The 13,320-nt window shown below is 45.2% G+C and overlaps 1 protein-coding gene across 15 annotated transcripts in view; it reads left to right on the top strand.

The window, feature by feature from the left end:
• The window catches only part of mical2a (microtubule associated monooxygenase, calponin and LIM domain containing 2a), a 46,017-nt gene that overhangs the window by 23,153 nt on the left and 9,544 nt on the right, over nt 1-13,320 (top strand). For 9 of the 15 annotated variants that reach the window (XM_014175302.2, XM_045708210.1, XM_014175308.2 and 6 more), the window contains exons 3-17: nt 906-1,113; nt 1,633-1,749; nt 3,833-3,934; nt 6,021-6,176; nt 6,336-6,436; nt 7,005-7,262; nt 7,353-7,468; nt 7,603-7,729; nt 7,919-8,015; nt 8,945-9,092; nt 9,871-10,070; nt 11,782-11,882; nt 12,167-12,238; nt 12,357-12,494; nt 12,912-13,031. In XM_014175302.2, the coding sequence (XP_014030777.2) occupies nt 906-1,113; nt 1,633-1,749; nt 3,833-3,934; nt 6,021-6,176; nt 6,336-6,436; nt 7,005-7,262; nt 7,353-7,468; nt 7,603-7,729; nt 7,919-8,015; nt 8,945-9,092; nt 9,871-10,070; nt 11,782-11,882; nt 12,167-12,238; nt 12,357-12,494; nt 12,912-13,031 (2,061 nt within the window). The remainder of the gene's footprint in view (nt 1-905; nt 1,114-1,632; nt 1,750-3,832; nt 3,935-6,020; nt 6,177-6,335; nt 6,437-7,004; nt 7,263-7,352; nt 7,469-7,602; nt 7,730-7,918; nt 8,016-8,944; nt 9,093-9,870; nt 10,071-11,781; nt 11,883-12,166; nt 12,239-12,356; nt 12,495-12,911; nt 13,032-13,320) is intronic. The other 6 variants (XM_014175310.2, XM_045708212.1, XM_014175309.2 and 3 more) reach the window with 1 other exon arrangement.

Below are 13,320 nucleotides of genomic sequence, written 5' to 3'. Positions count from 1 at the left end.
CACGACCGTGTCACAATATTGACCGGATTGACACCTCCTGTGAGTTCCTGTGGCTCTTCAGGCAAACACACAGGGCGACAGGAAGTGAGTCCTGCTGTTCAAATATACTGCTGGCCCTTCCTGCACACAGGGGGGGTTTAGAGGTCAGGTGTGTGGGTTGACTGGACTGGGGAGGAAATAAGGGATCTAAAATGAATAGGTCACAGTGGGCTGAGATGGCTGAGCCTGGTTGAGAGAGGCTCTGATTGGTTATAAGGTTAAGGAAACAGGAAGCCGCCCAACTCGTTGGCCACTGCAGGGGCTACTGTCTGACTCAGGAGTGGTTGGATGGTAGAGATGATTCCTCAGAAGAACTAACACTCCCAAAAAGTTCCTTCTCATCCTTTCTAGAAGGCTGGATGAAGTCATGTTCTCACCACACATTCTCAGAAGGATCCTTTAACCCAAAATAACTGACTTCATGCATATTTGAGTAGGCAGATGAGTGAGGCAGATGCATGAATCATGTCTTTGATATGACTAGGCTGTAACAAGGATCTACGGTTGAGGTAATGACACATACTCTCCCAGCGCTGGGTCAGAGTAACACACACTATACTGTCACCATAAACATCCACCCCAGGCACTTTACTTGACAATATACAGTAAACACTCAACTCATCCCCTCATATTTAATCTGCTATTGAGTATGTCTACAGGTTTAAACAATGATTCTATTTTCAGTAAGTATTATATGATGGTGATAAGGTACGTGTACAGTATATGATCTCTTCGGCAGGCATATGGTTATGATGCACACGTATTGTATTTTGTGTAACAGAAATGTGACTATGAAATACAATTTTGAGTCCTTTCTTTGCACTCATAATGATAATGGTGTCCCTCTGTCATTCTTGTCCCTGCAGTGCCTGATCATCGGGGGAGGCCCATGTGGCTTGCGGACGGCCATCGAGCTGGCTCTTCTGGGGGCCAAGGTCGTGGTGATTGAGAAGAGGGACACCTTCTCCAGGAACAATGTGCTGCACCTGTGGCCCTACACCATCCACGACCTCAAGGGCCTCGGGGCCAAGAAGTTCTACGGCAAATTCTGTGCTGGAGCCATAGACCACATCAGTAAGTACTTTTACATGTGGGGTAAACATCTCATCAGGAAACCTTTCCGCCCGTACAGCCATAACAGTTGTTATTAATAACAGCCATTTCCCATAGCCCGACATGTACTTACTTTTGCAATGGAATATTTTGCTTATCGATATTGTTAGATTCAGCTTATGATTATGCTATTGTATCCTATTCCCCTCCAAAGCAATTTTTTGTCTGGTAGCCTTGATGCTGCCAAGCCCTTCCATTGCATAATGTCAAGGTTGTGAGCCATAGAAGGTGAACCTTCCATCTGCTCTGAGCTACAGAGATACAAAGCATAGCTGCCAACTGCTGGTGTTGAAGGCAAATCTTTCTACAGCTCTCAAGTGACAGAGGCCAAAGGCCAAGTTTTGTTGTGTGTATAATGTGTAAATGCATGGATGCCTGTGCAGTGTGCATGTACTAGGTACTGTATTAGATAAGGCAGAAAATACAGCTGGGTTTCTTGCATGGTTCTAAGAACTCCTGATTCTTGTCTGTGTTTGCCAGGTATTCGTCAGCTCCAGCTCATGCTGCTGAAGATCGCCCTGCTCGTAGCTGTGGAGTTCCATGTCAATGTGGAGTTTGTCAAACTGCTGGAACCTCCAGAGAACCAGGAGAATGATGGTGAGTGGCAGCCCACTTACAGGCCGTCACTTACAGTAGCTGTATGTCCATTGAACTCCATCAACATTGGCCTAGTACCCATCAACCCATCATCCCTGCTCCTTCCTGCTAACCATTAAGGATCTTTTGGATGTAGTTCAGGGGTTCAGGCAAGGGCTAGTTTACATCATTTGGTACCAGACTTCCAAAATCTGGTTGAAGGGCTTCATGCAATGCATTTGGAGAACATCAACAGTGCACCTTAACATGAGCCTTGCATCAGCAACAGTCAGTAAGACCGATACAGATGGTTTTAATTTGAGCCAGTTTGCTACAGCAGGAAAATAATCATGCAGCAACAGGAAATGTGAATTGTTATGTGGATTACAATTAATGGACATTTTTGTAGAGTTTGATACATTATTCTTAAGGAAAAATCAAGTCTGAAATTTCGAAGTGGAAATTACAAACTTCAGAAGCCTTTTGAAAAACCTCAAATACACCACAAGTTTAAAATGTCCTGCATTGCAGGAAAGTTATCCTGCAACAGGGTGATCAAATTAAGATCCTACATCTGTATGTGGCTGCCCAGAGGATCCCAACACAGTAGATTCTCTCCCACACCATAGCATTCTGCTGCTTTCCATCACTGTACCTTGAGCTACAGGGAGTTACTGAAGTCCATAACTAGTACCTGTTGGAGTAGTTCTGCCTCCCCATTCAACAGTGTATCTCCTTGGCAACCAGCAGTAAACAGCAGCACTGTAACAGCAGTGCACTGATCACCCTTTATTTGATATTTGCATTGCCATGGAAATCAAGATGTTTAAAAGTAATAATCATTGCTTCGCCATTCCTATTCAGCTGCTAATGGTTAGCAACCTCCCCAGATGCTAATGTTATTTTATGGTTGCTGCTGAGCAGAGCACACAGTAAATTCAGTGAGCAGAGCAGACCTAGTGGCTTTGTTTAAGGAGCAGCAGAGCCAAATTACGGCCGTGGAAGTTAATTAAGAGCTGATTAGCCAGTGTAATTACAACCGTGCCACCTCGGCTAAGTTCTTATAACAGTACAGTACTAGCTGCTTCAAGATGTGAACGCTGCGGGGTGTGTGGTGATGTGGCGCCGAGCTGAAAGGCTGGCTATCTGAAATACCTCTACACTTGACCCCCCTCCCTCCTACAGAGCTTTGCTGATTGGACTCCTGGACTGGAGGTCATTAGCTATCCCATGTGGCCTCGACAGCGACATCAACCAACTGATAAAAACAAGAGTCTTTACTAAATTTGGATACAGAATGGTCCCCTTACATTTGCTGTCACAGGGTGCTCGGTGTCCTTGATATGATGGAATGCGTTTTTGACATGGTGATATTACACAGCTGATAGACAGCCAACCCAACGCTGCTGGGGTCTCACACTGCCTCTGTGGCTGACATCATTCACCACATTTGATCCACTACGTGCTAAAATGTTGTGATGTATTGAATTATATACTGTAGATGGCTAATGCCCTGGTATCAATTATACAGTACAAGTGAGACTGACATTTTTATTTATTTATTATTTAACCAGGCAAGTCAGTTAAGAACAAATTCTTATTTACAATGACGTGCTAGGAACAGTGGGTTAACTGCCTTGTTCAGGGGCAGAACGATAGATTTTTACCTTGTCAGCTCGGGGATTCGATCTAGCAACCTTTCGGTTACTGGCCCAACACGCTAACCACTAGGCTACCTGCCGCCCCACATTAGCACGCTATAGTCTGCTGAGCTAAATTACACAATGTGTGTGACCTCTGTGTCACCCTCTTTGTTGAGAGCTGTCAGGATCAGCAAACCATTTTCACCACTGGTGTTGATAGGCATCATAAACATTGTTCCCCAGAAATAACAGGCCAAAAGAGCAACCAAGTAAATATTGTGTCTGTTTCTCTAGCCCATGTCCTCTCATTCTCTCTATCTGGGTTGAACTCTACCCGTTTGTATACTGATAAGTATGTTTGTTTGAGGTGTGTGTCCCTGTGAATGTGGAGCTGTACTAACCCTCTCTCCCCTCTTCTCCTCCCTTCCTGCTCTCTCTCCTCTCCTCTGTCTGTGTTTCAGGGCCTGGCTGGAGAGCTGAGATCAGGCCTGCCGATCACCCCGTGGCTAGTATTGACTTTGACGTGGTGGTGGGGGCTGATGGGAGGAGAAATACCCTGGAAGGTGAGAACTCTGGAGGGATGGGAGGGTGACGGGCTGTATCCATGCAGAGTATATCTACATACCGTTAATGACCTGACCCCAGACATAGGATATGGTGATATGGTACTGTATATGATATCATGTGATGACATCCGTGGAATGGCTCTCTCTGAGATTGCTCAATATGTTTACTTAACACTACTTGCTCCGAAGCTAAATTTAGCTCCAAGTTAAAATGCAGTTGGATGTTATCTGGAGCACCTTCAAACACAATTTCTATATTGAAAAGTATGTTTATGTTGCTTTGTTGACAGTAGCTTGTTTCAAATAATATCCAGGACACCTTTCACATATAATTATTTTGTCTGGATAACAGCCTAACAACTGTAACTAAGAAACATACGATTGTTATTGGCTGCGGCCTTTGGCTACACAAAGCATCCATTTAAAAAAGCATAGTCTCATCCAAGAAAGTTAGAAAGCCATAAAATCAAGCTCACCTCTGTAAAACGATACCCTATGTCATTAATCTCTCCTTCAAAGGGCAAGGTTACACATGAAATCACCATATCTCTGTACCTTAATAAAAAAGATCTGGGACCCTGTTTGTGTAGTCATCTGGATGCTGTTCAACAGTTGATGCATGCATGTTGAACTCTCCCTCACAGATGCCTGTCATCCCCTCACCAATCCACATCAGATGCTTATTCCTAAAAAGGGCATTTTCTGTCTCCAAACAATGAGGCGTTTAGGTCATCGTCTGATGACGAAAAGCCTGAGGAAAACTTTCTTTTTAGAAGTCCTTCTACTTTTGAACTGCCATGCAAGCCCTGTCTGAGAGGAGGGTTAAATATACCGCAATCTGTTCTGTACCCAGCTAATTGTCTGAGAGGAATACAGCTGCATTGGAAAGAGTGATGTGAGGGGGGGAAATGCCCCAGTGAATTAGCAGTGACCGTAATGGAACATTTCTGGCTCATATTAAAATGCTACCTCCTCCTAGAAAAGCGTCTCTCAGAAGCTCATACATTATTTTGTAGGAGGAAGAGAGGCTGAACACATTAGAACATTCATCCTCCTTTCCTTCCTGCGTCACAGGTCTAGAGGTAATGAGGAGGTATTTTCTTTCACTAAAGGGCTTTGGTACAGAACCCTCCTCTTCCCCAGGACAGATATAAGCATACTAACATGTGGCCTGTGGGACATACATCCTGGAGTGACATATCCTGGGTATTGGCTGTGGTTGGTTGCCTTTTCCAGGCTTTAGGAGCTTTGGTAGAGCTTTGACACCACAAAAAGACTTTTAAAAATTATATCACCATATTCTCTTTCACAAAGGCAAGGTTTTGCATGTCATTTAAAAAGTAGGTTTTTTATAAAACCGTAACTGTGAGAATAGCAGCAACAGGAACCCAAGTGAATAGCAGTCTGGCATTAAAAGTCTAAGCCCATGCTTCAGTCTATTTTAAGGCTTGTCTGCAGTTATGTTTGGCCCTGGATAGGACACAGAAAGTTAATATTAAATGAGCCTCTAAAATGTCTCCATTAAAAAAAAAGAAATTCAGGATCAGTGAGAGGATAGCATTAAACTTCAATGCAAGAAGCATTTCCCCAATGTTTATATCTGAAGAGGAACTGATTGTGTTCCATTGTTGTAGATATCCTTAATAGCAGAAGTGTACGCAATTGCAGCCCATAATAGTACATATTGTAAAATCTCACTGGGAAAAAACGAGACTGCGCCTTCTCTTACAATTGTCCAGTTCATGTAAGGAGTGGCTGCACTCTACTCCACCTGAAGTTGTGAAAGTTAATCAACCTGGAAAACATATTTATTAGATCATAACATTTTAGTACTGACCCAACTCTCCCGCCAAGGTTTTTGTTCCCCTGGTGATGTAAACAGTATCACCTCGGTAACAAGCCTCTCTGATCCTAAAATAACTGGCCTGTGATTACAGCTCAGTGCTAGATTTCCTCTGGATTAGTATGACTCCGCTGGCCAGAGAATAGTAACATCTCATCTCTCTCTCTCTTTCTCTATCCCTCTCTCTCTCTTTCTCGGCCTCTCTCTCTTTCTCTCTCTCCCTCTTTCTCTCGCTCTCAGGGTTCAAGAGGAAGGAGTTCCGTGGTAAGCTGGCTATCGCCATCACGGCCAACTTTGTCAACAGGAACACCACGGCCGAGGCCAAGGTGGAGGAGATCAGCGGTGTGGCCTTCATCTTTAACCAGAAGTTCTTCCTGGACCTCAAAGAGGAGACAGGTGGGCCTGAGATCCCCCACAGCCAATGAGTCAGCCAGAGGAGCATACTGCCCCTAGAATGCACTTAAATCCACACATTGTCAAACAACAGCAATCTTCAACCCTGTCACTTTCATGGGGGGTTTTAACTTTCCTGTCTGTGTCTGTCATTTGTTGCAGGTATTGACCTGGAGAACATTGTGTACTACAAGGACAACACACACTACTTTGTCATGACAGCGAAGAAGCAGAGCCTACTGGACAAGGGGGTCATCATTCATGTGAGCAAACATTGTTTAGATCAGGGATCATCAACTAGATTCAGACGCGGGCCGATTTGTCTTGCTGTCTGAGGGTGTTGCATTCAGATGTGTGTGAGAGAGAGAGGAAGAGAACTAGAGAGAGGGGGAGAGAGAAGGAGAGGTGAGGAGTTAATAGAGGAGGGTGCCGGGTCGGAGGAATCTCATCCTTGGTGGTCTGCCAGCTGAACAGCCCATGAGCTGGGCGGGCACCACAATGACATCCATGAAAGCTAAGTGTTATAAACATCCCTAAAGGAGCACATATTTCACTGGCTTATGACTCCCTCTCAGCGCCTGCTCTCACTTCAATTGCCAGGGTTCTTCATGAGTCATCGAATGAATTCATTCATAAAGACAATGTGGGACTTTGAGACTGGCGTCACAGTACAATTTAAAGAGCATCCATCTTTAATGGTCCTCTAATATACGAGCTGAATAACTGTTATTACACCTAGGGTATCAATGTTGCATCTCCTTTTGCCTCTTTTACTTCATCCTTTTGGTCATGGTCTGTCATAAACACAATTCCCCTGACTTTGTCTCGTAGGACTACATAGACACAGAGATGCTGCTGAGCAGTGAGAATGTGAACCAGGAAGCTCTGCTGGGTTACGCCCGTGAAGCTGCTGACTTTGGCACCAACTACCAGCTTCCCACACTGGACTTTGCCATAAATGCCTGTGGCCAGCCGGACGTGGCCATGTTTGACTTCACCAGCATGTATGCCTCGGAGAACGCAGCGCTGGTCAGAGAACGCTTCGGACATCAGCTACTGGTGGCACTGGTTGGGGACAGCTTGTTAGAGGTGAGGAGGCTGTGACAACAGGGTTCAATCATGCTTTAAAATGGTTGGACAAAATGTACTGTTATGCTGATGTTATGTGTCTGTGTGCAGCCGTTCTGGCCAATGGGTACAGGGTGTGCGAGAGGCTTCCTGGCTGCTTTTGACTCAGCCTGGATGGTGAAAAGGTGGGCTGAGGGCAGGACCCCTCTGGAGGTGCTAGCTGAGAGGTCAGTGGTCAGCACACACACACACACACACACACACACACACACACACACACACACACACACACACACACACACACACACACACACACACACACACAAATACAAACACATACTAAATATATATATTTCTCCAGGGAGAGTCTTTACAGAATCCTGCCGCAGACAACCACTGAAAACATTGGCAAAAACTTTGAGCAGTACACCATTGACCCTGGGACTCGGTATCCCAACCTCATCTCCACCTGTGTCAGGCAAAACCAGGTACGAAGGCCGTTCTCAAGGATCACATTGCTTACTGCAGTATTCACTTTCTGCTGTCACCAATATCAGATTCACCCTTAACATTAACACAAGAAGGATGGACTGTGCTTGTCTTCTTATCTCTTCTTATCTCTTCTCATCTATTCTTCTGCCTAAATCTCAGCTGTGTCTCTTTGTTATTTCTTCCAGGTGCGTCACCTGTACATCAATGGGGAGCTGCCAGTGAAGTCGTGCTCTCTGGAGCGTAATGCTACAATACGTCGCCCTGTGAACCTGGCCAGACGAGGTGAGCCACACGATACAAGAGAGGCCAGAGAGACTGTGGAGTTGGGAGGCTTTAGTACAGTGTGTTTGGATACCGCTGTCTAGTATGGACTTACCTCTGATCCAGTGCATGGCTCCAACCCAAATATCTGCAGCACTCATTCATTCAGTGGCCCGCATGAATCTCTGCTTAGGAAATAAGTTGCCGTCTGAGGTTTGTTTTTTTCAATGATCTATGGTGAGAGGGGAGTTTTGGTGAAGCCTCTTGACTGTGGACAGGGTCATATAGGGTACAGACCCCCCCCCCCCCCCCCCAGACCTAACAAAGTCTAGCTGGTTACGTTTCAAGATATTTTTGGCCATGTTATTTTCATGTTAAAGATGAATACTGTCTCCATCATCAGAAAATGTTTTTTTCCATGTATACAGTATATCTTTAAGCACACCCTGGCCTCTACATAATGCACTAAATACAATGTTACACAACTATTGGTCCTATTACACAATGACAGACAGGTTCGACATGTCCTGACAGAGTCATATGCATACTTCAGCCCCTATTCTAACTTACCTCTTATCAGTCTTACCTCTCATTAACGTCACCTGCTGTCACTGTCCCACATCTATGATCTAACTTCCTGTTAGCTCTGTGTTTGTGTTGCCGGGTGAGTGGGTGGGTGGCTGTTAGCTGGGTTGTGGTTAGTATTTATTTGGATCCCCATCAGCTTTCGCAGAAGCATCAGCTACTCTTCCTGGTGTCCACGAAACCACAACACATGACAAGTGACAAAACACTGATACACTGATAGACAAGGACAGTCACACAAATGTAAAATGGGGCAATGGAAAACAAACATCTATGTTCTTCTTATTGGACCAACTTAGGTATTGCCTCCCTTTTTCACGCCGTTTTCTCCCTACTGAACACCTTGTTCCTGTCTGTGTGTGTAGAGTCGGAGATCAGGCCGGGCAGGCTGCTGACGTGGTGTCAGAAACAGACCGAGGGCTACAGGAACGTGAGCGTGACAGACCTGACCACCTCGTGGCAGAGCGGCCTGGCTCTCTGTGCTCTCATCCACCGGTTCAGATCCCACCTCATGTATGTAGAGCAACACACTGCAACACACAACTACCCTGTAAACCACCACAGTAAGACTGGCTTCATGTACCTTACTGTAACTGTAAATGACCTCCATGTGTGAGACTTCTTCATGTCACACCCTGGCATGTAGCACTTCGTCATTGTAAGTCGATAGACTGGCTCCTCATAAAATGCCTCTATGGTATATTGTGTAATGGGGAATTTCCTCATTAGGCTAACATTTACATCAAGACACCAGTAATAGCAAAACTTCTTACACCAACACCGTAATATTGTCTCCTTCTGACGGTGTCTAATGTAAACCATGCCAGGCATGAAAGTATGTCAATGTGTGTCCTGGTGTACTATCTACACACAAGCCCCTGCCTCTCACTCACAAACCGTCTTTGTGTGAGAGTAAATGTAAGTGATGGGTGTGAATGACTTTTGAGCTTCATCGAAGAGCCTTTTTCCTGATGTCAGTTCTCTCTCTCTGTTACTGATAGGTGTGATGAAACAGAGCACACAGAAGACACAACCGCTTTTAGAGAAACCCTATAGTATGTGAAAGGGAGTTTGGAAAGCATAACTATGTATTACATGTCACACTCAGTATGTAGGGCAGTTTGTTATTTATGACTTCTTCTTTGTGGTAAAGTGAGGGCTACACTGCTAGTCTAGAACTGTTTCATAACTTCTATTTTGACACCAGCTTAGTCTTATAAAGCCTTCACCTAGTTACCCACACAACATTACAACAACATCGCGTGATATCATTACAATCGGTTTCCCTCAGAGAGTTTGATTCGCTGAATGAGGAGGATTCGGCTAACAACCTCCAGCTGGCATGTGACCTGGCTGAGCGGGAGTTTGGGATCCGGCCCTTCACCACTGGGGAGGAGATGGCTGCTGGTCAGGAACCAGACAAGACGAGAATGGTCACCTACCTCTCCAAGTTCTATGAGCTGTTCCGCGGCACCCCTCTCCCCGTCTCAGGTACGCCACACACCCCTCTCCCCGTCTCAGGTACGCCTCACACCCCTCTCCCCGTCTCAGGTATGCCTCACACCCCTCACCCCGTCTCAGGTACGCCTCACACCCCTCACCCCGTCTCAGGTACGCCTCACACCCCTCTCCCCGTCTCAGGTACGCCTCACACCCCTCACCCCGTCTCAGGTACGCCTCACACCCCTCTCCCCATCTCAGGTACGCCTCACACCCCTCACCCCATCCCCCAGCAGACACGTGTGTCCTGAAGCCCCAGACTTCAGATTTCACTCCCGCGCACACACACACACACACACACACACACACACACACACACACACACACACACACACACACACACACACACACACACACACACACACACACACACACACACACACACACACACACACACACACAGTAGCAGCCCTTTATATCATCAGGTCTTTTTAAAAGGCTCCTTCCCATGTCAGAGTTATTTTTAAATGCAGCAGAAGCGTTTGGCTCTGAACACTTCATTAGGAGGAGCGGACAGGGCGGAGAGGCATACTCCCCCTGTAGACACACACTCACACACACATTCATGCTACACTTACATCACAACGGCTGCCACCAAACTCTCATTATTATTGCTAAATACTGCACAATTTAAATACCAGCACCCCTATCCCCCTTCCCCATAATGAGTGTAAATATTGGACTATAAATTGTGCCTTCCTGTATTATACTTATGGTAAAATATTTATTATATTCTACTGAGCCATTTACTTGTTGTTCGTATTCTTATCATTTCTTATTTCTTATTGTTGTTGCATTGTTGAGAAGGAACCTGCAAGTAAGCATTTATTTGTTCTGTGTATACCATGTGTAGCCTGTACATACAACTAATAACAAAACCTGATACTTCATATTTTAACACCTCGTCATTGTCACCCTCGAATGCCCTACCACTCCACTGTGTCCACTGTATTAAAAGCCCAGCCTCTCACTTTTTTTGTTTTCACCGGGGCCATTTCTTTACATATCAAGCTGTTTCTGTCCTTAATGTAATTCATCCCTTTGCTTCTGGGCTGACCCCTGCTTTCTTTCAGATAGCTTATGTCTTTCTAGAGACACTTTAGCTGGTGTATAAGAGGGTATGAGATTTCATCTAGCTTCCTTTGAAAGGAGGTCTGCGTTGCACAACCCTATCAGTCATGTTGTCTGGCATGAGAGGAATGCACATCTGCCCAGCACAGTGCAGGTTACCTTACAGATAGTTTCTGAGTCTAGGATGCCTGGAGAGAAAACACTACACCTTACTCCCGTTTCTGGTCTGAGATGCCTAAGGTGAACAGAGCATATTATTGCCACAGGGACATCAGTTGTACTAGCTTTATGGTCTCTGAGAGGTTACATGATATGCCTCTATCCACAGTAAAGCTGGTTGCCCACATGACGGAATGAGGATGTACTATTTAGCAATAATTGTATACATTCCTATGATCTGAAGTGAATTGTTCCCAGTATTGGTTTCCACAAAAAAGCCTTTTATTTATTAGGTGGCATTTCTCAGGAAAAGCAGATGGTCTTACCCCATCTGGTTCTTTCCAACACAATAATATTAGGTTTCTTTTAGACGTAATGTAAAAAAAACATTGGCCATTGCTTTTATTTGGCATTCATGGCTGAGCTCCGTGGATTATATCATACCTTTTAATGCATTCGTGTTTCATTGCAGATTCTAGAGGGGCCGACGAAAACAGTGAAGACTATCCTTCAAAGGCAGTCAGAAGTATGAACAAAGTTCTGAACTTGGTACCAAGAAAAAGGGTACCAAAGGTAATCACACTCGTCTCTCAAAGGTGCCTGTCTGCCTTGATAACTACTGCAGCTTGAGAGCCTTTTCAGCCTCCATGTGTTATCATTTCAAAAGTCATTTCATTTGAATAAGTGGACTGTATTGGGGCCTTCCACAAGTTAAATGTATAAAGACAGATCATTCTTCTCGAGTTTTTTTGAGATGGGCTCTTTTTAATTAGTTCACTTTCATGTTGAATCTTTTTACCATTGAGTGCAGTCGGACATATTTTGTCATATACTATGGCCTGTTTGTTTTCTTTCAGGATGAGAAGAAGCTAGAAGATACTGACCCAACGTACAAAAGGAGACGAAAAGTCTGCAGTTATTTGGAAGAGGTAGTTATTATCATCAAGCTACAATTTCATAATGACATTCTAAGCGCACCAATGTTAAATACGACAAAATACTACTTATTTTGGCCCTGATAACTCAAGTCACTATTTCTCATGACAGGCAACCAACTTCTCCAGTCAGAGTGCGTCTTGTGTGGGTGAGGGGAGGGAGGTGAAGGAGAACAAGGTCCGCTCCATGGCCAGCCAGCTCCTGTCCAAGTTTGAGGAGAGCAACCCCAGCTTCACCCTCCGGAGACAGGTCAGAACCACCAAGATATGTCCCTCATCCCCCCTCCTCAGGACTTTGTCAGTGTTGGACAGTGTCCTCCATAGCTTATACAGTACTGTAGTATGGTATAGTACCTGGCATGTTTGTTGTCAGATGCTTTATACCACAGTGTGCTATAGAACAGAGGCGTCCCTACAGACACCCTAGTTCGATTCCAGGCTGTATCACAACCGGCTGTGATTGGGAGTCCCGTAGGGCTGTGCACAATTTGCCCAGTGTCGTCCCGGTTTGGCCGGTTATGGCCGTCATTGTAAATAAGAATTTGTTCTTAACTGTTTGGTGAGATACTTAACTTATCTCGCAAGTCACTTTTTCTCTTTTCTTCCTTTTCTGTCTTTCTACTAACCTTTTTCCTTGGCTTTGATTCTGGCTGACAAACCCCATCAGTCTCAGTGTGATTGGGGTTCTGGGAGGGCCCCTCGGCCGCGCTCCATGGACATGACTGAGACCCCACGCTTCACCAACCTCAGGCAGCAGACCCCACTCAACCCTCCCCCCAAGACACAGGTAGAGGACTGGAGCAGGCCTGGTCAACATACTGTAATACACACACATACCCACGCTAATACACTCTGCAGAACACACACTGTCACTCAGTTTTGGTATACACTCACTCACAAACCAGTCATCACCTACCTGGGGTGAGATTGTTTAATGCTCCCTGTGGGTTGGAAATGAAAAATAAGCCCCCCAGTGAAGTAGATTCACACGATAAAGAAAAGCATGGGGCATAAATCTCCCTCCTATTCTCTCCAGCTGTTAAACTACTGGAGCCTGTTAGCTGCAATTGCTTCTT

Source organism: Salmo salar, chromosome ssa26 (assembly GCF_905237065.1).
Source record: "Salmo salar chromosome ssa26, Ssal_v3.1, whole genome shotgun sequence".
NCBI classification, from domain to species: domain Eukaryota; kingdom Metazoa; phylum Chordata; class Actinopteri; order Salmoniformes; family Salmonidae; genus Salmo; species Salmo salar.
Note: the sequence above shows the minus strand (reverse complement) of the source record. Positions and strands in the feature narration are given on the sequence as shown.